At 42.5% G+C, this 20,271-nt stretch overlaps 5 protein-coding genes across 6 annotated transcripts; 4 read left to right on the forward strand and 1 right to left on the reverse strand.

Moving 5' to 3' along the window:
• Positions 1-1,437: 1,437 nt before the first annotated feature.
• Positions 1,438-4,435, forward strand: cd164l2 (CD164 sialomucin-like 2). Of its 2 annotated transcripts, none has more exons than XM_085790401.1 (6): positions 1,438-1,861; positions 2,253-2,339; positions 2,687-2,779; positions 2,870-2,914; positions 3,173-3,332; positions 3,591-4,435. In XM_085790401.1, exons 1-6 carry the CDS (start codon positions 1,786-1,788, stop codon positions 3,604-3,606), a joined length of 477 nt encoding a protein of 158 aa, XP_085646527.1. In that variant the 5' UTR covers positions 1,438-1,785; the 3' UTR covers positions 3,607-4,435. The 2 variants fall into 2 exon arrangements, with proteins under 2 accessions (XP_085646527.1, XP_085646528.1); XM_085790402.1 differs by having other exon boundaries at positions 1,441-1,861; positions 2,870-2,911.
• Positions 4,436-5,546: 1,111 nt separating this feature from the next.
• On the forward strand, positions 5,547-13,596 carry sytl1 (synaptotagmin-like 1). Its single transcript, XM_085791818.1, has 15 exons — positions 5,547-5,765; positions 6,879-7,005; positions 8,787-8,938; positions 9,053-9,167; positions 9,250-9,349; positions 9,436-9,472; positions 9,555-9,595; positions 9,876-9,995; positions 10,200-10,366; positions 10,459-10,561; positions 10,791-10,952; positions 11,335-11,413; positions 11,515-11,614; positions 11,857-12,062; positions 13,123-13,596. Exons 2-15 carry the CDS (start codon positions 6,881-6,883, stop codon positions 13,260-13,262), a joined length of 1,647 nt encoding a protein of 548 aa, XP_085647944.1. The 5' UTR covers positions 5,547-5,765; positions 6,879-6,880; the 3' UTR covers positions 13,263-13,596.
• Positions 13,597-14,523: 927 nt separating this feature from the next.
• On the forward strand, positions 14,524-16,264 carry LOC146978813 (uncharacterized). The gene is made up of 2 exons (XM_085791823.1): positions 14,524-14,738; positions 15,246-16,264. Exons 1-2 carry the CDS (start codon positions 14,561-14,563, stop codon positions 16,136-16,138), a joined length of 1,071 nt encoding a protein of 356 aa, XP_085647949.1. The 5' UTR covers positions 14,524-14,560; the 3' UTR covers positions 16,139-16,264.
• A 591-nt stretch (positions 16,265-16,855) lies between these two features.
• On the forward strand, positions 16,856-18,632 carry clxn (calaxin). Its single transcript, XM_085791825.1, has 6 exons — positions 16,856-17,059; positions 17,258-17,416; positions 17,736-17,840; positions 17,929-18,080; positions 18,258-18,362; positions 18,451-18,632. The coding sequence occupies exons 1-6, from the start codon at positions 16,984-16,986 to the stop codon at positions 18,499-18,501; spliced, it is 648 nt and encodes a 215-aa protein (XP_085647951.1). The 5' UTR covers positions 16,856-16,983; the 3' UTR covers positions 18,502-18,632.
• rbm48 (RNA binding motif protein 48) lies at positions 18,248-20,242 on the reverse strand. Its single transcript, XM_085791822.1, has 5 exons — positions 20,063-20,242; positions 19,703-19,893; positions 19,464-19,609; positions 18,773-19,338; positions 18,248-18,685 (listed from the first exon to the last, which is right to left on the reverse strand). Exons 1-5 carry the CDS (start codon positions 20,189-20,191, stop codon positions 18,623-18,625), a joined length of 1,095 nt encoding a protein of 364 aa, XP_085647948.1. The 5' UTR covers positions 20,192-20,242; the 3' UTR covers positions 18,248-18,622.
• Between the last annotated feature and the right edge of the window lie 29 nt (positions 20,243-20,271).

The raw sequence follows: 20,271 nt of genomic DNA on the forward strand, positions 1-20,271 counted from the left end.
GACACATTTGAAGTGATAATGGGCCATTGACGCACAAAGCTGTCTACTGTACGTAAATACATGGGATCTGATCGTCTCTACCACCCACGCCACTGTCATTGTGTTTTAAAATCATTCATATACCTGCACTATATTTAGAAGAGTCTCAATTGGTTTGGATCAACAACCACACATCATTAAATCTACAATATGTAATTTTCCCTCAATCAAAACAATAACAAAAGACCAAGTTTGTGGTGTTGTAAAGTAGTTTTGGTTCATTGGCGTTTGAGTCTTCACTGCTCTTATTGCAGTCAGGTTCTCCTGGTTGAGATTTCTTCGTTGTCAGTCACTCATCTGTTTTTTTTTCTTCTTTTTACCAACATTTTTCCTCTCCAAAACAAAGTGATTAAAACACTAAGCAGTTTCACATTAAAAAAAATCATCCCAGAGGGCCTGTGAGCTGAGCTGCTGTTAACGTTTGCTCAGCTTGTTTCTCTGATAACTAATGACCCAGACATTCAGGTGGTTTTGAGCCAAATTATCCACAGAGGTCCCCTCATCTCCAAAACAAATGGAGTTTGTGATTAAATCTGGTGACAACACAGAATAAATCTGCATGAAAATTAGTATTTCCCCCACAGTGTTCAGCAGACACAGAGCATTGGATGGGCTATATTGAGTTTGTTTCCCCAATACCATAAGATAAATCCATCTGAATCATATAAGAGACAACCATGACATAAAACATGTGTTGTGGCTTAGACATGGATACACATGTGTAAGGAGATACAACGCCATTTAGAAAGTGACAAATAAATCAATTATTACTGTATTAGTCCTGGTTTGAAAGTTGTTGCAGACATATTGGATAGGCTAATGCAAGCACACAACTCAAAAAAAGTTATAGGATATTAATTTTTAATACCAACAATTACATATAATATCACATATTAATCAGATATTTTCATGGTGGAGAAAAGAAAATCTGTGTTTGAATCTTTAGACAAATTTATCTCAGATCTGGTTTATTTCTCAGAACAGTCATTAGCACCTTTATTTGTCTTTATACTGCTTAAAATGCAGACACTTCAGACACCTTATCACCTTTTGTGCTTCTTGAATTTTAAGTGTAGAGGCCTGGATAGGTGAACATACCCTGTATTTCAAACATAAAAAGAAAAAAAGTCAGACAAACAATGGTTGGTAGCAGGAATACATTCAGCCATGAATGTTGGTCTGGCAGTCAGTCCCTTACTTTAGTCCTAATAACGATTGGTTGGATTGCTGTGGGATTTGGTAGAGATGTTCACAGGGGACCCTGGGGATGGATCGTCAAAACTCTGATCTCCTGTTATTTCATGGACCCTGACAATGAGGATATCGGTAAAAAAAAAAAAAAAAAAAAGGCTACAAAACACCTGTGTTAACTAGTGCAATTTGTATGGTATCATGTGTGAATACTAGTGCGTGCATGGACAGTCAGCTGAGGTAAACAGGTGTCAGTCCATCCAAACCGGTGTGTATTTCAGGAGTGCTGAGCTGGGCCAATTGGTTGCTAGGAAACCAAGTTTGGGTGTCTCTCATGTTACACAGATCTCTGTGTCTCCTGTCTTTCTTTCTCTGTATCTCTCTCTCTCTGCGTACAGACAGGAATCATATCTCTATTTGCAACCACCGGCCACTTTTTGGAGGACTTACAAAAGACGTCTTTGTTGGAAACTTCTTTTGTCTACAACAATTCGACTCAAATCACAGAGGTTCCCAGCTGTCATTTTCAGGTGTCGCTGCTCTGTGGCTGTCAAGATGCAGCGGTGGGTATTGAAGGTCCTTTGCTCCACGCTGCTGCTTCTAGCAGGGGTGTCAACTGTATACTCAGCAGGTAAGGGTGCACATATATGTGTAACATATTTTCTTCCTGTTTCACTTTTTTTTTTGTCTTGAAACTTGTTCTACATTTTCTATAGTGACTTTCACTTGATTCCACCACAGTCCCTCCACGATAATGTCTCTCTTCTAATTTGCTCTGATGATGATGATGATGATAGTAATTTTACAAACTGACAAAACGCAGGTGAATTTGTACTATTCCATCCTTTCTCTGGCATGACTATGGTCATTTGCCCACACACTTTTGCCTTTTCTGGCTCTGTCCACACTGGTGAGACGTCTCTCAGTAATTACAACTTTAAAATGGTTCTGCGGTTAGATAATTGTGCAATTGTCATTGATTGACATTTCCAATTGACTGCCTGTTTTATTCCCTCCTCCAGACTGTTCTCAGGCCGACTCATGTGACCTGTGCGTTGGCGACTCCATGCTCAACCTGACCGGCTGTGTCTGGAGGCTTTGTCCAGATGGTGACGACACACACACACACACACACACACACACACGCACACACACACACACACACACACACACACACACACACACACACACACACACACACACACACACACACTCAGACACACACACACACACACACACCTGTGACCTCCGGTAGTAATTCAATCATCACAGCTACTGTAACATAATCTTCCCTGGTTTGTACAAGATGACTGAATTATTTAGTATGCCAGGAATGCACACATGACAGACAGACAAACACACACACACACACACGCGCACACACACACACACACACACACACACACACACACACACACACACACACACACTAAAAGGCTTGTTCTCTCTGTCTCAGGTAATGATACAGGCATGTGTGTGACTGATGAGGGCGACTCAGCAGACAACACCATGAACTGCAGCTGGACCCGAGTGTCTGATTTGTGCACAGGTAGTAAAGAGTTCCCTCTGAGACTGACACAGATCATTCCCATCATGCAACCTCACTAACTCATCTCTTTTGCATGTTTTCATTTTCCAGTTGCGGAGAATGTGGCTGAGGGAGGAGGTGAAGGTGACTCAGGTAGTTTGTATCAGCTCTACTCCAGCATCCCAGCTCCCCCTTCCTCTTGCGTCAGACATTAACTATTACCCTAAGAGCTGAGTAAAATGTTCCCCAATGGCACTCAATTAGTCATCTTTATCAGGAAAAATCTCCATCATGCTTTCTCTGAAATAAAAAAACAAAAACCTGACGCTCTCCTCTTTTTTCCCCCCCACTCTCCTCTTGCTTTCACGTAATCCCCTGCCATTAAACCCATTAAACCCTGTCCTTTCCCTCCAGGCAATGACAGTAACACCAGCTCATCCCCAGAGTTCTCCCAGGCCAAGTTTGACATGTCCAGTTTCATCGGTGGCATCATTCTGGTGCTGTGTCTGCAGGCGGGAGGCTTCCTCGCCATGCGCTTCCTCAAAACCAAAGAGCAGAGCAGCTATGACCCCATGTGAGTTTGTGCATGTAGGTGTTAGAGAAGAGAGAATTTAGCGCGACTCCATCAGTTTAAGTATGTGCATGGAAATATGTCTGTCTGTGTGTGAAGTGGTGTAGGGTTGGTGCAACAGCAGCCTCTAGTGGCAGGAGCGACCAACAGCAGCCAGCCCAGTCAACAAAGAGATTCACCTTCAATATCCTCTAGATTGTATTTTGATTCCGATCACTAACTTCATCTGTCCATATCAAAATCCTGTCTGTCTGTACGCAGAGAGCAGCCACAATGAAGTCAAGATGTGTGAAGGACAAGCATATGAGGGTGGAGGACAGCAGAGCGGTGACTCATCGACTTGTGGTGACAAGATTTTTTTTTTCCCTTTCCTGAGCCTCTGTCATTTTTGGTTTGGTCCCCATCTGTACCCCTGAGGGTTGGGCGTGTTTATTAGAGGATACTTCCCTCAGATTACTGCATTGTGTAAGGAGTGTCTGTGCATGTGTTCACTGTCTATAGCTCCATATTTACTTCTCAGAGATACAGGATATTGGCTGACACAAAAAGGCTCTGATTATGTCACTGATTCACCTTTGTGATTGATATCAAACATAAATCCTAACTAATATTATTTTAACTTGTTCAAAGTTTGTCCTCTTGCAAACAAGGCTGTATCAAATGAACTGTTTTGACTGTGTAAACAGTACAGTGCAGTTATGGGAAAGGGTGATACAATCCCATGCAGACAGAGGGTCAGACAAGGTCATTACTGGCATTTTTAACTTTTTTCAACAACACTAAAATAGGACAAAATGAGGACTGTGGGTGTTGTATCTAGGAATACTTCTGTATGTCCTATGGAGTGTGAAATATCTTAGTATTTTATTGAAACCAAAACTTAAAGAACATATTATGTTTTATTTATTTTATATATATAAACTTCTAGTGTGTGAAATAGTTTGTCCAGGAACCCTATAAGAAGCCACTGTGAGGCTTCCTGAGGGCGCCCAGTCCCCACTTTTGGACCATAGGAAATGACTTAGAAGTAGTAGACCTTTAAACTTCATGCCCTCCAGTATGCCACTGGCACTTCACGACTTTGATTGGTGTGCTTTTTTTTTACAAGTTCATTTTCATGGGATGGATTTCAGGTTTGATTGCCCACATTTTTATGAGAAACATATCAGCTTTAGCCCTTACAGCCCAGAGAGATGTGATGTGACTCTGTTTACTCGTGTTAACACTTGTTAGGTTGGCTATTATGAAATGTTTGGATTTTTTTTTTGTGATGCCATTTGAATTTGAATGTTTAATAATGCTGGTTGTCTGAATAAACAAAGAACAAAAACCTGTTTCTCCCAGCATGTTCGTACAAATGTGTGTGTGTGCATACCTGATTTCTTGCATGCCAATGAGAACATGGTGGCAGCGAATCACTGTTAGGGATTGTACAGCATGTGCCGAATTCGTGTTTGCCTATGCCAGGAGAACAAGTGAACAGATTCAGCTGTATTCTGGGTGCAACCGCAGATGTATGGAGATACGAAACTCTAAGACTGTATGTTGGTGTGGGTATGGATGCAGTGAGATCACAGCGCTTGGTGGAGGCCTTTAGGGGAGCAGCAGGATGGCTGGTTGGATGCACCAGTCGCTGTCTGAGCCAGAACCTGCAGGCTTGAATAAACCCACACAAAAAAGCTTCCCAACTGGGCAGACTGTGGCTGTAATCCAAGTCTGTTGACAAAAGACAGGACTGAATACATGGTCTTTTTTTCCCACTCTGAGCTCACCCTCCCCCTACACACACACACACACACACACACACACACACACACACACACACACACACACACACACACACACACACACACACACACACACACACACACATTTCTAGTGAGAGAAAGGAAAATCCACCACACACACATCATTACAAGTCCACACTGAAGTTATGGGTGTTTTTTTTTTATCTGCTGCTGGCATTTCTAACAAGCAGGAGAGTGTGTTTGTGTCAGTGTGTGTACATACGGTGGAGTGGGTGCAGCAGTAGCACCCTCAGTGTGCAGCCGAGTGTGTGTGTGTTTAGCAGGTGTGGACGGCCATAAGGATGAAAGTTACATCCCACCTCCACCCTGCAATTGGTGGTAGAACATCCGTGTGTGAGTGAGTCATATCACACAGTCAAACAAACACACACCACACGCACACACGCGCGCGCACAAACACAACTTGTCATCCTCCTTCTCTATAGGCTACTTTCTGTTTGTTTCCGCCTCGCGCCCGGCTCCCAGCTGAGTGGAGCCCCCGTGCGCACTGACTCTGGAGGGCGTGTTCACTGCGTTTACTCAGCACACAGACCTAGACACGCACATACACAAACACACACTCACACACTCAGGACAACTTTGCACTAAACTTTTTCACAGATGGAACCGACGGAGGCAGTAAAGTAAGGTAACGCATTTTGATTTTTTCACTCTCATGTTTCTCTGTGTGTGAGTTTTAAGGGGAGAGTTTTACCCTCGATCCAAAAAAGAAAAAAAGTGGCGACAGGTGTCCTGTCTCTCGCGCTGGTTATGATGAGGAAAGCTTCTGCACGAGCAGACTTTCCACTGAGAGACTTCATGGAAATAATAACATAACGATAGGTCAAGTGAATGATCACTCAGAAATATAGTAGTCGTGTTAAGAAAACAGAAGCAACAGTTCAGTCGGTTTAAGCAGAAGTCACCAGGTATGTGGATAGCTACAGTTAGTATATGGGGGAAATCACCCAAACTCTATTTTACCATCAGTATTTATTATTATTATTATCTTCTGTGGTGGTTTAGATATCAGGTTGTAAGAGCTGTGGTGCTTTCTTTCTATCATATCCTGTTCGCATAACTTCTTGGGAAAAGAAAACCCTTTGCGCATGCGTAAAGTAGGTACTCAACGGTAACAGCCTCAGGGCCGTGGACACACACTGAGAGACATTTAACTGTAGTGCAGCAGTTTAGTTAGTTTTGTGTCCACGGAAATTTGCGACCCTTCTTTTAAACACCACCTCAGTCTCAGGATCAGAGCAGAAAATGGCAGCTTGAATAATTCAAATTTCCTTTCAAGGCTATTTTTTTGTTCTTTTTGTAGTTTTAGTAGACAGGTTACAGTAGAGAGCATTTGGCAGAGATTAAAGTCACAATAACAGACAGGAATAACCTACCTGAAACAGCATGTGTCCTCACACACTGAGACACCGAAACCGCATGAGGACAGGATTTCAAAGACAAGTGCACTTGGGCCTGGAAAGTGTGCAGTGCCTGGTTCAGTTCTCCTCTAGGGATGATAAACTCACAACATATTATGTCTTTACTTAAACTCAAAAATAATCAACGACAAACGACACCAACTGATATACCTACACAGGACCACATAGAAAGGTAACGGCAAAAAGAAAAGAAAAAAGATCCAGGTAGTTTTTACACTGTCGTAATCTAATATGGTGCCTTTAGGACACAAATCTGACGAGTAATGAATATTTTTCATGTGTTTGTTTGAGGATGGTGTTCATGTGTGCCTCTCTCTCAGGGATGGATGGGGAGCGGGTTGACTCATCTCTTGACCTGAGCCACCTCACAGACTCGGAGCAGTCTGTCATCCTGCAGGTCTTACACCGTGACCAGGAGCTGCGTCTTCGTGATGAAGGACGTGTGAGGTGAGAGGCGAGTGTTTCTCCATTCAGGGGGCCACTTCCAGTAACCACAGTGTCCAGTAATGAGCACTAACATTACAGACGGAGGTGACAAATTAACCGCAGGTATAAAGTCTCACCCTAAGGGCACAGTTGGTTTGACATCTGGCAACTACGAAGGCTGCAGTGTATGATTCATTTTCATACTCATCAAGCCATTCAGAGGCCTTTTGTGTGTTGTGGGTGGGAGCATTGTCAACGTGGAGACAACTGCTCCCATCAGGCCATAGTGTCATCATTATCATTAACAGTGAACATTAGAGGTGATGTATTACAATCATTTATCTGTAGGACACCTGTTATATATAAACACCTGCATTAGCTTTGTTTCTCCACTCTTTTTTCCCTTTAATTTGCCACCACCATATTGTAGTTTTATGCTGAGTAACTGAAACGTCAGTGGGCAGCGTCAAATAATTACTGCTGCATGCACTGCTCTTAAGGTTTGATCTTATTCAGGATGTGATATTTGCATGGTATAGAGACATCTGGCCATTCATATCCGAGTGTACATGTTCATTACAAGATCTCTGATTGTCTGGCAGCAGCTGTGTCCTGATCCCTCAACATCTGATCACAGGCAGGAGGACGCAGTTTTATTTCTGGCAATTTCTGCACTTATTTTTTGTTTTATACTGACTACAACGTAACTTGAGTTGATGATGCAGTTTATTTTTTTGTTTTTTTTTCAGACATGTTAATTGAATCAGACTTCATCACACACAATTTCAGTTACACAATACAAGCACATGACCGAAAGGGAAAACGGGAGAAGCATAAAGCTTATCAGGTCCCGCCCCGATTACCATTCAGAATACATTAATTTCATCACAATTTTTCTTTCTTAGCATACGTGATACAACAGCAGAGCTGCGGTCTGGACTCCAGACAGCCAGTACAGAATATCGTTAAACCCCTTTCTCTAGGTTTAAATCAATTTATAATTGTCTAGAATAGAGTTTTGTATTTCTTTTTTAAAAGCCCACAAGTTTCTTGATTTTTTTTAACCTCATCATCTAGTTTGTTCCACTGACTGAGATAGAAAAGTTAAAGATGATGGAAGTTTCTCAGGTTAAGACATTGAAGGTGACATGAACTGCACAACCTAATCACAAAGGTACATATGAATATTCTATGTTGACAAACTGGAAACCCTTTTTTTCCCTACTTTATGTTAACTATTTAGATAACTGCTGTTTTCTGAGAAAAGTTTGCAGATGTTGACAGATGGCCTCCGGTTGGGGATCTCCATTGTACCTCTGCCTTTGTTAAGTCTAACAGTTGAAACACCTAACTCTTCTGTTTGTTATGCTTCTTATGATTAATATTTCTGGTTGGACCTGAGCTAATGACTTTTATTTATTTTCTTTTTTTGATCTATTTGAGACGCTAAGAACAAAGATTGTTTGTAATTTAAGGTGAATCTGTTACTATTACTTAATAGTTTAATATTTAATCAAAAATCTTTTATCACATTTTTATCATTTTAATATTTCATCGTTAATTTAATTTATTGATGGTCTCTATGTGTGAGGCGGGTGAAAATGTCAACAGAACTGTACAAACATAGACAGTTGTTAGTTACTGTGCATATTAACACGTGTCTTTTACAAGCCGAGTGTTCTTTGACAGCAGTTCCAGCGGCGCCTGTAAACCGCCTGTTTAGTTTCTGATGTCAGCTGACCTCTGAAAACAGGAGGTTGTGATTCTTTGCTGTTTAACTTGGCTACATGTCAATGCTGCAGGGACCTGGAGCAGGCGGAGACAGACCCGACGCAGCTGCGCTTCCTGTCGGGAGCGTGGTTCAGCGAGGAGCGCAGCAAACGTCATCGCAACAGGACGTCAGGCTGCGACCTGGTCCACGCCACCATACGTCACCGGAAGACTAAGAGCAGAGGTGAGTTGTCATTCAATAAATAAGTACTAGTACTATGTCTGGCCTGCAGGGCTGCTCTCCTGTTGTTATAGGGATATCCCGATGATGGGTCTGTGGTTGTTTCCATGGTTACAGATGCACCCCTGGCTGGGCTGTTTAACGGAGGAAGAGACGAAACCTCACACAATGATGACGACTCTCTCGAGGCAAAGGGAAGACTGAAGGACAACAAGGGAGATGAGATTGGAGGGTGAGCGAGGGTAGGATTTGTGTGAAACATTGAAACATCAGCCTACATTAAACTACATTTCATCCCTTATTGATGTTTTCAGGAGTAAAGGAGGTTTGAAACCCCCACCAACGCCCACACACGCACTCACACCCGCACTCACACCCACACCCAGAAGAAAAAGTCCACTGCTGCTGATCCGTGTGAGTAAAGCATGTTTCTCATCTCCACACCTGAAATAATTTCCTAAATAATCCTCCACGTGTTAACAAATCATCTGTGATTCCAGGGTCTCAGACACAGGAATAGTTCCTTGTCATCCAAAGGTAAGAAAGTTTCTGTCTCAGCACCTCTGTATCTATCTATCTGCCTCTTTGCACCAATATTAACCCATCACTCTGCTCATAGAGTCTGAAAGGAGAAGTAACGGCCACTCAGAAGAGCCTGAGGTGATTAAAAAACACATCCACATTCACAGATTATCAAGACTAATGGTTTTAATAAACACTGCTTTTAACTAGCTGATGGCTTTCACACTTTCTTTTCAGACTCTCCATCAACAAGGAGTCAATATCTGTAATGATCTGAATGTATAAATCAATCACACATATTCCAGTGGTGGGGTATAAGAGAGTAGCAAAAGGACTTGATACATGTAGGGAGAGGGTACCAACTGATAGATAATCAATAGTGGTGCTGTATCTGAGAAATGTGTTTGTGTGCATCTAGGATGACTTTGACCACCATCACAACGGAGACTCTGACTCTATGGGCAGCAGCCTGACAGAGGGAGACCCATGCTCTCTGAAAACCAGCAGCTCCACCAGCAGCCTTCAATCAGGCTACACGGTATTGGTCACACACACACACACACACACACACACACACACACACACACACACACACACACACACACACACACACACACACACACACACACACACTCACACATTTGATTAATTGACTATCCGATAACGCAATGATGACTCAGCTCAGGACAGTGACGTCAGTGCTGATCTTTGTTCTGTGTGTGTGTGTGTGTGTGTGCTGCAGCTCAGTGGAAGCATGATGAGTCTGTTCAGCTCGGGGGATTTTGGGCTGGTGGAGGTGAGGGGCCGTATCCTGTTCTCATTGGTTTACCATACCCAGAAGGAGGAGCTGCAAGTCACAGTGTATCGCTGCGAGGACATCGCTTCAGCACGCAAGAACCGCTCCGACCCGTAAGTGACGGAGTGTTCGTGCCGTGCGTAATGCAGCAACAATGTTACGTGCAAAAGCAGTCCCACATAATATTTGTGTGTATGTTTCACAGATACGTTAAAACCTATCTCCTGCCGGATAAGTCGAGTCACAGTAAGAAGAAAACTTCAGTGAAGAAGAAGACACTCAACCCGGTCTATGATCAGACACTCCGAGTGAGACACTCTCTCATTTACATATTAGATAAAGTGCCAGCTTCACATGAATCTTCCATCTTTCATTTGTCCTTCACCTCCTCTCCACGTGTCCTGCTGCGACATGCACTGCACTCACTTATTTCTCCACTGACCATGATTCTCCATGAATATAAGGTCTAATAATTATTTGCCCTGTCCGTCCATCCTGATATATGTTAATACTCAGACTCTGACTCTGTTCTGTCAGTACAAAGTGAGGACTGGGGAGCTGCAGAGTCGGACCTTGAACCTGTCGGTGTGGCACGCCGAGCCCTTTGGGAGGAACGTGTTCCTGGGTGAGGTGGAGGTGGCTCTGGCCCACTGGGACTGGACCTCCACTCAGCCGCTGTGGCAGGACCTGCAGCCACGGGTAGGGAGAGGAGGAGAAGATATGAATGGATTGCATGCAAATACACACTCGTGCGGCCACACAAATTAGCATGTGTGTTTGAATATTCCCAGACTAATATTTACCAAAACACTATGTGGCCCGCGTCTACATTTGTTTAGTATCTGAGTGTCTGTGCAACAGCAGTTTTGGCAGCTTTGTTGAAGACACAGAATACAGGGAGGAGTGTCTCTTGTGTCTGGGAGAGCTGAAGGGAGAGGAAGACATGCTGTGAATATCAACTAAGGTTTTACGTAACCTTAATCTTTTCCTGCTTCCACACTTCTGCTTCCCTCCTCCTCGCTTTTTCATTCTTTTGTCTTTTCCTCCCCTTCGGTTTTCAACTCATCACCTCACATCACAGGTTTATTTGAATCCAGACTCCATCAGCAGTCGTGGGACCATCATGCTCTCTATTAAGTTCATCCCAGAAGGATTTGAGGGTGAGCAGATCACATTTATCGTGAATGCACATTATGTCCTACAGTATATCACTACTGCGTGACTCTCATACATTTTCTGTGTGTGTTGTGTGTGTGTTAAGGTGTTGGTCAGCCACTGACAGGAGAGCTTTACATCTGGCTTCGAGAAGCTCAAGGTCTCTTGTCCAACAAAGGAGGTGCTATAGACTCATTTGTTAGAAGGTGTGTCAGCTCTGCATCATATTTTCTGGTATTTTGACTCATCTCCAGTAGTGAGTGGACGTCAGTCCCCTAAATGCTGCCTCAAAACACACTCAAATCAGTGCATGCCTCCGTATACTGTAAAACAATGACCATAAAATACTAAAACAGTCAATCTGCCTACATACACCCACAATTTCAAACTTGACTCACTATTTAACACACAATCATTCATAATCATGTCATATTTGAAACCCCCAAAGCTTCATACTCCCAGATGCAAGTAGGCAGAGCGGCCAGAAGACGCGGGTGGTGAAGCGCTCCATCAGTCCGACCTATAACCACACCATGGTGTATGACGGCTTCCACGCCGGCGACCTGAGAGAGGCCTGTGCCGAGCTGACTGTGTGGCAACGTGAAGGGTTAAAGACACACATCTTAGGAGGGGTTCGTCTAAGCTGTGGAACCGGTGAGAGTTTCTGTGATATATATTCACATTAAAAAGAAGAGTTTGTTGTTTCCAGGAGTTAGTTCCTGTCAAGGGTTTAGAGAAAGTTTCCGTCACATCCTGACATATTCTTGTTTTGTTTTGTTGATGTCATATTCAGTATAAACTGTGTATCTGTGTTTCTTGTTGGTGTTGCAAGCAAATACCAGATTTTGCTTTCATAAATATAAAATGCTTCATGTCTTGAGCGGCTTACTACTTCTCTCGGGAGCCCCTGGGTGTTTAGAAAACTGAAAGCTACTGAAAAGTAGGAACCCCGTTTTCAGGACACTGAAGGTCGACAGAAGTGCCACCGCGACACAGGAGCTTTTCACCGTAACTGATCTGTTTTTTTGTTTAGCTGCTATCATTATACATGTGCAAAAGTGAAAAGTGGTAAGACTGGTTGCTATAACAGGTTTCTTCCTGTTTGAGTGGAATCTCTTTGTGACAGAAAACAATGTAGGCAAGGCAGGCGGTGAACCGATGCTGCGGTCTTTACTCTGGTCTCAAGTAGCCAAGCTTCATCTGTAGGGGTGTTTAGCAGTGGTGTGGTGACAGTATTTTGGTCCAGTATGTCATGTTGTATTTCATTCTGTTGGCATTTCAGGCATCTCATATAGTCCTGCTGTCAGAGCGAGGTCGTTTCTAGGTGACGTCTAGTGCACTGCTGAATATCCTATATCAGGTTGTTGGGTGCTGAAATCCTCCACCTAGACCTACAGTAGGGTGGGGCAAAACTTATAGATGTGAGCAATGAGGAAATGATTTAAAAATCAGTAAACCTTCACCTTTGACTGTGTTGTGTTGCACATACCGTAGCTGATGTTGCTGTTGTTGATAAACTGTGTGCAGCATAGAAGATCAAACCACTGATATACACTAGTAGCAACTGCTGCATCTTATGTCTCGCTGTGGGTTTCCTGAAGGAGGAAGATGTCAGCTGATTGGTGTGTGTGTGTGTGTGTGGGTTGCGGTGGGGATTTCTGTGGTGATGTCTTTAACATAAATGATATTGTTTTTTTGTTTTTTTTGATGGCAGGTCAGAGTTACGGTGAGACCGTCGCTTGGATGGACTCCACAGAAGAGGAAGTCGCTGTGTGGTCCTCCATGATTGAAAACCCAAACCACTGGATTGATGCAACACTATCAGTCAGAACTAACCTCAACTCCCGGCCTTAGTGACTCAGACACACTTCATGCACAATCACACACTTGAACACACGCTCAAATAATGGATGGACTGAAAGAATACTGAGCACATTAGCACATTTAACTCTGCACAGTGACACACACACTGTTTATTTCTGTTGTTTATACAGACGACAACGCACGCAGGGGGAGTCAGTAGTGGTGCAATATTATGAATTAATGGTGTAGAAATATTTAGTTCTGAAACCAAATCGGTCTGCTTTTCAAATGTTTTACTTGTATGTTTTGGGTTCAGTCTGTGTCTTATCTGACAAAAGTGCATTTGTAATCCGATGTAGTTTATTAATTAAATATCAAACCTGAATTCATTTAGCCTTTTGATTTACTTACTGATGTTACATCAGAAATAATTGAATTTCATTAAATTAATTTCCCTTTGGGGATTAATTAAGTAATTCTTATTCTTATTATTCTTATTGAACAGAATTAAAACTTTTTTAAATAGCTATTTTAATTGTATTTACAAAAATTGTTTTATAATTATTTTGTCATGTCTCAGATCTTTCAATCATTTTTGAGTATGTCAGAAACATACAAACTGCAAAACACATCCTCTGATTACATTACTTTAATTGGAATAGACTTAAAAAGCCTGCATTAATTACATGTTCTCAACTTTCCCTTGTGCTGCACACAGACTGTAGGTGCTGCACACAGACTGTAGGTGCTGCATTAGCTGACTGCCACCTTGTGGTCAGAGTTTGTAACAATTCTCATTTTAAATTTTCATGCAAATTAAAGAGGGAGCAGTGAAGGATACAGTCAAGAAGACAAGCAGAAAAAATAATGTTGAATAATTTCTCCTAACTTTTTTTCATCGAAACCCCCATCTTCAATCAATACATTCAAGGACATTGGAGACATTTGTCATGTGAGCCCTATGTGTGAGCCATTCGGCCAAACCTCCTGTCCAGCAGGGGGCGATCTGCACATTCCGGCTTCAAGATGAAATGTAACCGGAAGTAGAGCTATTTGGTTTCCAAAATTAAATCTCAATAAAGGTATGTCTGTTTTTACTTTAATCCTTGTAAATAATGAATCATAAGTCACTTTAGATGCATTTCACTTAAAGATTTGTATAAATAAATTATAATTGATAGGTGCTTTTCAAACCCTCGTCCTGTAGTTCCACTTTCCTTTATCAGTCGTTGCGTACTTTGCACTTTTATTTTAGAGGTTGGTTTTAACCGGATATAGGGACCTATATATGTATATCCTGCTTGACAACACTGTGAGCTTCAGGAGGTGAGAGCTGACAGGTGTGTAACATGTCTGGGATGCAGCTGCTGAGGCAGTTCATCAGGGAGCGACTGAGCGCAGCGGCGGAGGAGATCTTCACCGCCGTGCAGAGGAGCATCAGGGAGGGCGAGGGGGAGGAGGCTGCTCAGCCCAAAGAAAACAACCAACAACATGGGTTTAAACAAGAAGTGTCGTTACACGGTGAAGGTTTGTTTACTTATGTGTTTGTTAACATGTATTAGGAGGAGTTGAGATGGTAGGAAGTGAAACCGGCTGCTAATCCTCTTCTGCCTCGGGCTAGTTGCGCAAGACTGACCGTTACTGGCACAACACACTTGAACCTCTGCTCTAACTGTCAACAGTGGGCATTGTGGGTGATGTAATCGCAGTGTTATTAAGAAGACGGCTCTCAGGAGATAAAAATAGAAAGTTTTGCTATATAAATGTGTTATTCATAAGTTATAACCATGTGTGCACTATAGTAGATCTTCATGTAGTTGTCTTCAAAGCCACCCTGTATAGTGACCAACATACTGAAGCCCTATGATCACTGATGCCACTAAATGGTGCTGCTCCTGATGACTCATGGTCATACACGTAACACCATGAGGTATGAAGAGCCAAATATTCTCTCATTTTAAATGCAGGTAAACTCATGACTAGGTACAGTATAAATACCGGGCAAATTGACCTCTCACTTTTCCCTCTTTGCAGACCCACCACAGGTCCTTGTCTGTGCACATGAGCAGAAACACTCTGGGGAGGAGTGGGGTCCTGAGAGCTGCCCGACTGTTGACTCCAGGGACTGTGGCCAAATCAAACAGGAACAGCAAGAGCCATGGGTCGATCCAGAAAGACAACAGACAGATACGGAGAACTCTGAAGCTACTTGTTTGAAACTGACTCCCACCTGCACGAAGAGTGGCGTTTACTCAGACGTGGGTGAGATGAAAACTCATGACGCAGGGAGCGAAAACAGAAAGCCTAGCTCCTCAATGGACCACGGAAAGGTTGAGGGAAACTCTCTGTCAAGTGATAACTGTTGGACTCTTTTGCCGGGTTGTTCTGTAACTCTAAATAGCATTGGGCCTCAGCTGAGTTTAGAAACACTAACAGGCAACAGTGTCAGTAAAGACATGAAAGTCCACATGCACACAGGGGAAATCCAGCTGACTGAAAGTCCTGAACCACATAACCCAAGTCCACCAGACAAAGAGGCAAGGAGAAGAAACAAATCCCACTGCTGTCGTTTCTGTGGCAAAGAGTTCGGCCACAGTGCACATCTAGCTGCACATACTCAAATCCACACCGGGGAGAAACTGTTCCAGTGTGAAGTGTGTGGTAAAGAGTTTCGACATGGCAACAGCGTGACCGTGCACATGAGGATTCACACGGAGGAGAAGCCGTACCGCTGCAGGATCTGTGGGAAAGAGTTTCGTCATGTAGGGAACTTAAATGTACATATGAGAATCCATACGGGCGAGAAACCCTACAGCTGCAAAGTGTGCGGAAAAAGGTTCAGTCGAAATTATTTGATGACTAAACACATGGGTGTTCATACAGGTGACATGAGCGCAGGCAAGAGGAGTGTCAGTCTCACCTCATGAGATCTCAGGAGTGCTGGGAGACGGTTGCAGATTTAAGAAGGAAATTACATTTGATAGTAATGATCAATTTGAATACCTTTTTGTAAGTTAATTATTGCAAATAAATTGTGGGTTATCAAAAAATGAAATGAAATGATATTAAAAAAATGATATTCCATTATGCACAATTGTGACATATAGGCCTAATTGCCATTTCAGGTGGTAATTGTATGACAGTGCACAGTATCTCTTCACTTTAAATGATATGGAGCTTTTAACAGTCGTCTTACTTTAAGTGCCTCAGTCATGTACAGTAGCTGCTTAGATGTTATTAATAAACTTTAAATTTCAAGTTTTGATTCTGAATGTATTTTATATTCTGTATTCAGGCATGGACCATGACACTGGTAGAATCAAAACAGGAAATGCATTACAACCATAGACTGTAAAAGATTACAACACAACACAACACAAATGTTTTAGTTAGTAGCCTGTATGGAAATGAATTATAGGCATGTGCAAAAGGATAACTCAACCATGCACTTTATTTCTATTGGTCATTTATAAACTAAATATCTGTATTTCAGCTATTCATGTTCTTTGTCAAAGTAATTATGGAGTATTTAATTTCTACAAACTCCTGTATTTTGTAAAAATGCGCCTGTAAACACAAAGCCAGTAACTTCCTGTTGACCACCACCATGCCAGTCTGCTTTGCTGCTCTTTTCATACAGCAACACCAGCTTGAACACTACGCGGTTGCCGTGGCGACGGCATGTCAACATCGCCCAACGTCTCGAGGACTCGTGCTCATCCTGTGGCTGTGCGGCGACCTGCCTCATAAGTAAACAAATAAATAAATAAAAATGTCAGAAATGTCCGCTATGAACAGAAAGTTAAAACAGACCCTCGCGGAAACGATCTCTAAACACGTGGAGCACTGTGAGTACTCAACTTTAAACTTCTTTACCAAAATATCTCAAGCTAAACTGAGCTAGTTTGTTGTTCCGGTGGGTGCGGTCGGGGATAACATTTGTTTTAATGAACTTTTAAATTAGGTTTTAAAATGCAAAATGTACTATATAGAGTGTAAAAAAAAAAGAAGAGAGAAACTCAGCCTCTGGTCATGTGATCCTATAGTCAATAAAACAGAGATTGAGAGCCTTATCCGAGAGTTCAGTGTGCTGATGGGGGAGGCTGCTGCCCCGGGGAGAGCAGTCACCGGCCTGGACAGAGCCAAGTTCAGGAGCATCCTGCACAACGTCTTCGGGATGACCCATGGCATGATCATGGATAGAGGTAACGTTACTCTGTCGATTGCCTCTCATTAGATTTGCTTGTGCCATGTGTATGCTTTGTTCAAGTGTGTAAGATGGCCTTTCATTCATATTTTGGAGGACAGACATTTCAAGACATTTCACTTTTGGCATCTTTCTGCTTATTTGCTATTGTCCAACTTCCAGGGTGTGCTATCTTAGCATTAAAAAATAACAGATGTTACCAACTGACCACTGTTTGACCTGATATTAGCTTTGCCGAGATTCATAAACAAACTGCAGCAGTGTGATTTTAATGTGTAATTTGTTCTTGGAATTATCACTGATCATCTGTTTTACAGTATTCAGGACATTTGACCAAGACAATGACAGCTTTGTGAGCATAAAAGAGTGGATTGAAGGACTGACTGTTTTCCTTCGAGGGACCTTGGAGGAAAAAATAAAGTGTGAGCTCTCAGTCTAACTTACATCAAAATCACTATGATATGAAGTTATCATGTGCGTAATAACTCTTCCCCTTTTTGCACGGCTCAGATTGCTTTCACGTGTACGACTTGAAAGGTGACAACTACATCTCAAGGGAGGAGATGTTTCACATGCTGAAGGACAGCCTCATCAGACAACCCACAGAGGAAGACCCAGATGAAGGAATCAAAGACCTGGTGGAGATCACACTAAAGAAGATGGTGAGACATCAAACAATGTGGTGTATTGATGAGTTAACTCTACATGTGCTCTCTCTACAACTTCCTCAAATCTGGAAAACTAGCTATATGCGTTACTGTTTAGAGGGAAATGAATAATTTAATAACTAATAACTAAGTTGACCACAAGCCTATTACCAGTGTTTCTCCCATTTGCAGGACCATGACCATGATGGCAGACTGTCTTTTGCTGACTTTGAAAAGTCAGTGAGAGAGGAGAACTTATTACTGGAAGCTTTTGGAACCTGCCTCCCTGACGCCACGGTAATTACAGAGTAATGGCTGATGAAAAATTATATACATTTTCAAGCCAGAGGTTTTAATCTTAAATTCTATTTTTATTCCTTTTCAGAGTATTGAGCTATTTGAGCAGCGAGTATTTCAAGAACAAGTGGAACCGTGAAGAAATCATGTGCATTTTCATCTGTGCCTTCTTTAATACAAAAGCTCATAACTCTTTACATTGTGATGCAAGAGAGAGTAAATAAAAAAACAAGCTGCCATGAGAAACTGAGCTGGTATGATCAAATTCGACGACGTGGTTTTATCTTTTTCTCCGCTGGTTTGACGTCAGGAACCGATCCCACCTGAGGAAGATGACGACAGTGATTTCACTAGCAGTGAAGAATCAATTTTGTTCTGAATTGCTACAACCAAATCAGATTATAGCTCACCTGTTTCATTGTGCTCCTGATGAGGCTGACGGTTGTGTTCAATGATTCATCGTCCATGTCCACTTTAGGTGGTTCAGGTAACTTTGGTCCAATCAAAGGCTCATTTTTTCCAGAAACATCAGTCACTGAGTGCTCTGCTGTCTCTTCCATTTTGCGTTTCCTCTTCTCTAAGAGTGTGGTCCTTGGGACAAATCTGACTGCAGGAGCCTGATTTGAAGCCAGTCTGTGTTCTCTGCCTTTCTCTCTGTCTGAAGAGGTTTGATTGAAGCTTGAACTCTGTTCTGGCTGTTGTTTTGTGTTGGTTACGGCACTATGCAATGTCCCCATTTTGTCCTCTGTTGGTATAGTCCCATGCTGATTTTTATGTCCATAGTAAAGGTGTTCCCGTGGAGGCAATGGCAGTAAAGGAAAGCCTGAATAATGACTGATGTTTGAGGTCTCCCCTGTATTATCATTGCCAGGCATTTGTTTAGGGTTGTGATGAGAGATGATCCTCTCTGCTGTGGTGGCTGTGTTTGATGTTGTGGGCTCGTCATCTGCTGCCTCCTTCTGTTCTTTTTCTCTTGCTTTGTGACAATTAAATATAAAGAGAAGTATTAAGCAACTTAATTTAAGGATATCAGCAATTAAGGATATTTTTCTATCCTTCACAAATGTAAAGTAAAAACACACATTTTATGTTACAGCATACCTTTATTCTGAACAGCCCTCATTATGTATCTCCTCCGATCCTGCAGTTTTAGCCTGGTGTCTTCCACAGTTTCATACTCTGGGACGTAGCACATGTGCAGCACACCACCATAGAAACTCTTCTCATCCATGTTTCGCTTGGCTGCTCTGTAACAGACATTTTTAAGCAAATTGTGTTTAGTAGAGCTTCTGAACTTCCCCCAGGAGAGTTTAATGAAGAGGATGAGTCAGATCTTGAACCTGGCACTTGTGAGTTTTTGGAACTTGACAAGGTAAACCTCTGTGAAGTCCTCAGCAGGATACTCATCTAGGGGCCTGTACTCCTCCACGACCCCGTACAGGGCACACAGCTGGACCAGCTCCGTCATCACTCCGATGGCTGGGACCCCCTGGACCATCAGGTACCGGGACTCTAAATTGATGGTGTATACCTGTTCATAATAAACAATGCATAAACATACTTGTGTCATGTCTTGGGAACATTTACTTAGGTGCAAAGAAGGGAGCATATCAACAAACAGGTGAATGACACCCTGTAGCTAGAGTGTCTACAATAGATTCATGTGTTTTCTTTGCCGATATTTAGGTGCATTTTCTTACCTTAACTGCTTTTGCTCTCCTTCCCTCCCGATACTTGGGTCTTGAAATACACACTTTCCGCTGTTCGTGGTGTTTATAAACCTCTGGGGCGCCCCAACAGCCTGAACTGTTACCGACAGGGGCCGCCATGTTTCTAGGAATAATTTTCCGGTTGACGTATTTCAAAATAAGAGCCCGTTCTTTCTCGCCTGAGTCTGTTGCATAGGTCT

Source organism: Trachurus japonicus, chromosome 11 (assembly GCF_045865225.1).
Source record: "Trachurus japonicus isolate A0001 chromosome 11, Traja_1.0".
Classification (NCBI taxonomy): Eukaryota; Metazoa; Chordata; class Actinopteri; order Carangiformes; family Carangidae; genus Trachurus; species Trachurus japonicus.

Excerpts from the sequence above, each read along its gene's own strand:
- cd164l2 (XM_085790401.1), top strand. The coding sequence starts at position 1,786 with ATGCAGCGGTGGGTATTGAAGGTCCTTTGCTCCACGCTGCTGCTTCTA. Across the intron at positions 2,780-2,869 it reads AGTGTCTGATTTGTGCACAG|TTGCGGAGAATGTGGCTGAG; the intron begins GTAGTAAAGAGT and ends TTCATTTTCCAG. Across the intron at positions 2,915-3,172 it reads AGGTGAAGGTGACTCAGGTA|GCAATGACAGTAACACCAGC; the intron begins GTTTGTATCAGC and ends CTTTCCCTCCAG.
- sytl1 (XM_085791818.1), top strand. The coding sequence starts at position 6,881 with ATGGATGGGGAGCGGGTTGACTCATCTCTTGACCTGAGCCACCTCACA. Across the intron at positions 10,367-10,458 it reads CGCAAGAACCGCTCCGACCC|ATACGTTAAAACCTATCTCC; the intron begins GTAAGTGACGGA and ends TATGTTTCACAG. Across the intron at positions 10,953-11,334 it reads GGCAGGACCTGCAGCCACGG|GTTTATTTGAATCCAGACTC; the intron begins GTAGGGAGAGGA and ends CTCACATCACAG.
- LOC146978813 (XM_085791823.1), top strand. The coding sequence starts at position 14,561 with ATGTCTGGGATGCAGCTGCTGAGGCAGTTCATCAGGGAGCGACTGAGC. Across the intron at positions 14,739-15,245 it reads AGTGTCGTTACACGGTGAAG|ACCCACCACAGGTCCTTGTC; the intron begins GTTTGTTTACTT and ends CCCTCTTTGCAG.
- clxn (XM_085791825.1), top strand. The coding sequence starts at position 16,984 with ATGTCAGAAATGTCCGCTATGAACAGAAAGTTAAAACAGACCCTCGCG. Across the intron at positions 17,841-17,928 it reads CTTGGAGGAAAAAATAAAGT|ATTGCTTTCACGTGTACGAC; the intron begins GTGAGCTCTCAG and ends TGCACGGCTCAG. Across the intron at positions 18,081-18,257 it reads AGATCACACTAAAGAAGATG|GACCATGACCATGATGGCAG; the intron begins GTGAGACATCAA and ends TCCCATTTGCAG.
- rbm48 (XM_085791822.1), bottom strand. The coding sequence starts at position 20,191 with ATGGCGGCCCCTGTCGGTAACAGTTCAGGCTGTTGGGGCGCCCCAGAG. Across the intron at positions 19,894-20,062 it reads GGAGAGCAAAAGCAGTTAAG|GTATACACCATCAATTTAGA; the intron begins GTAAGAAAATGC and ends TATTATGAACAG. Across the intron at positions 19,339-19,463 it reads GAGGGCTGTTCAGAATAAAG|CAAGAGAAAAAGAACAGAAG; the intron begins GTATGCTGTAAC and ends ATTGTCACAAAG.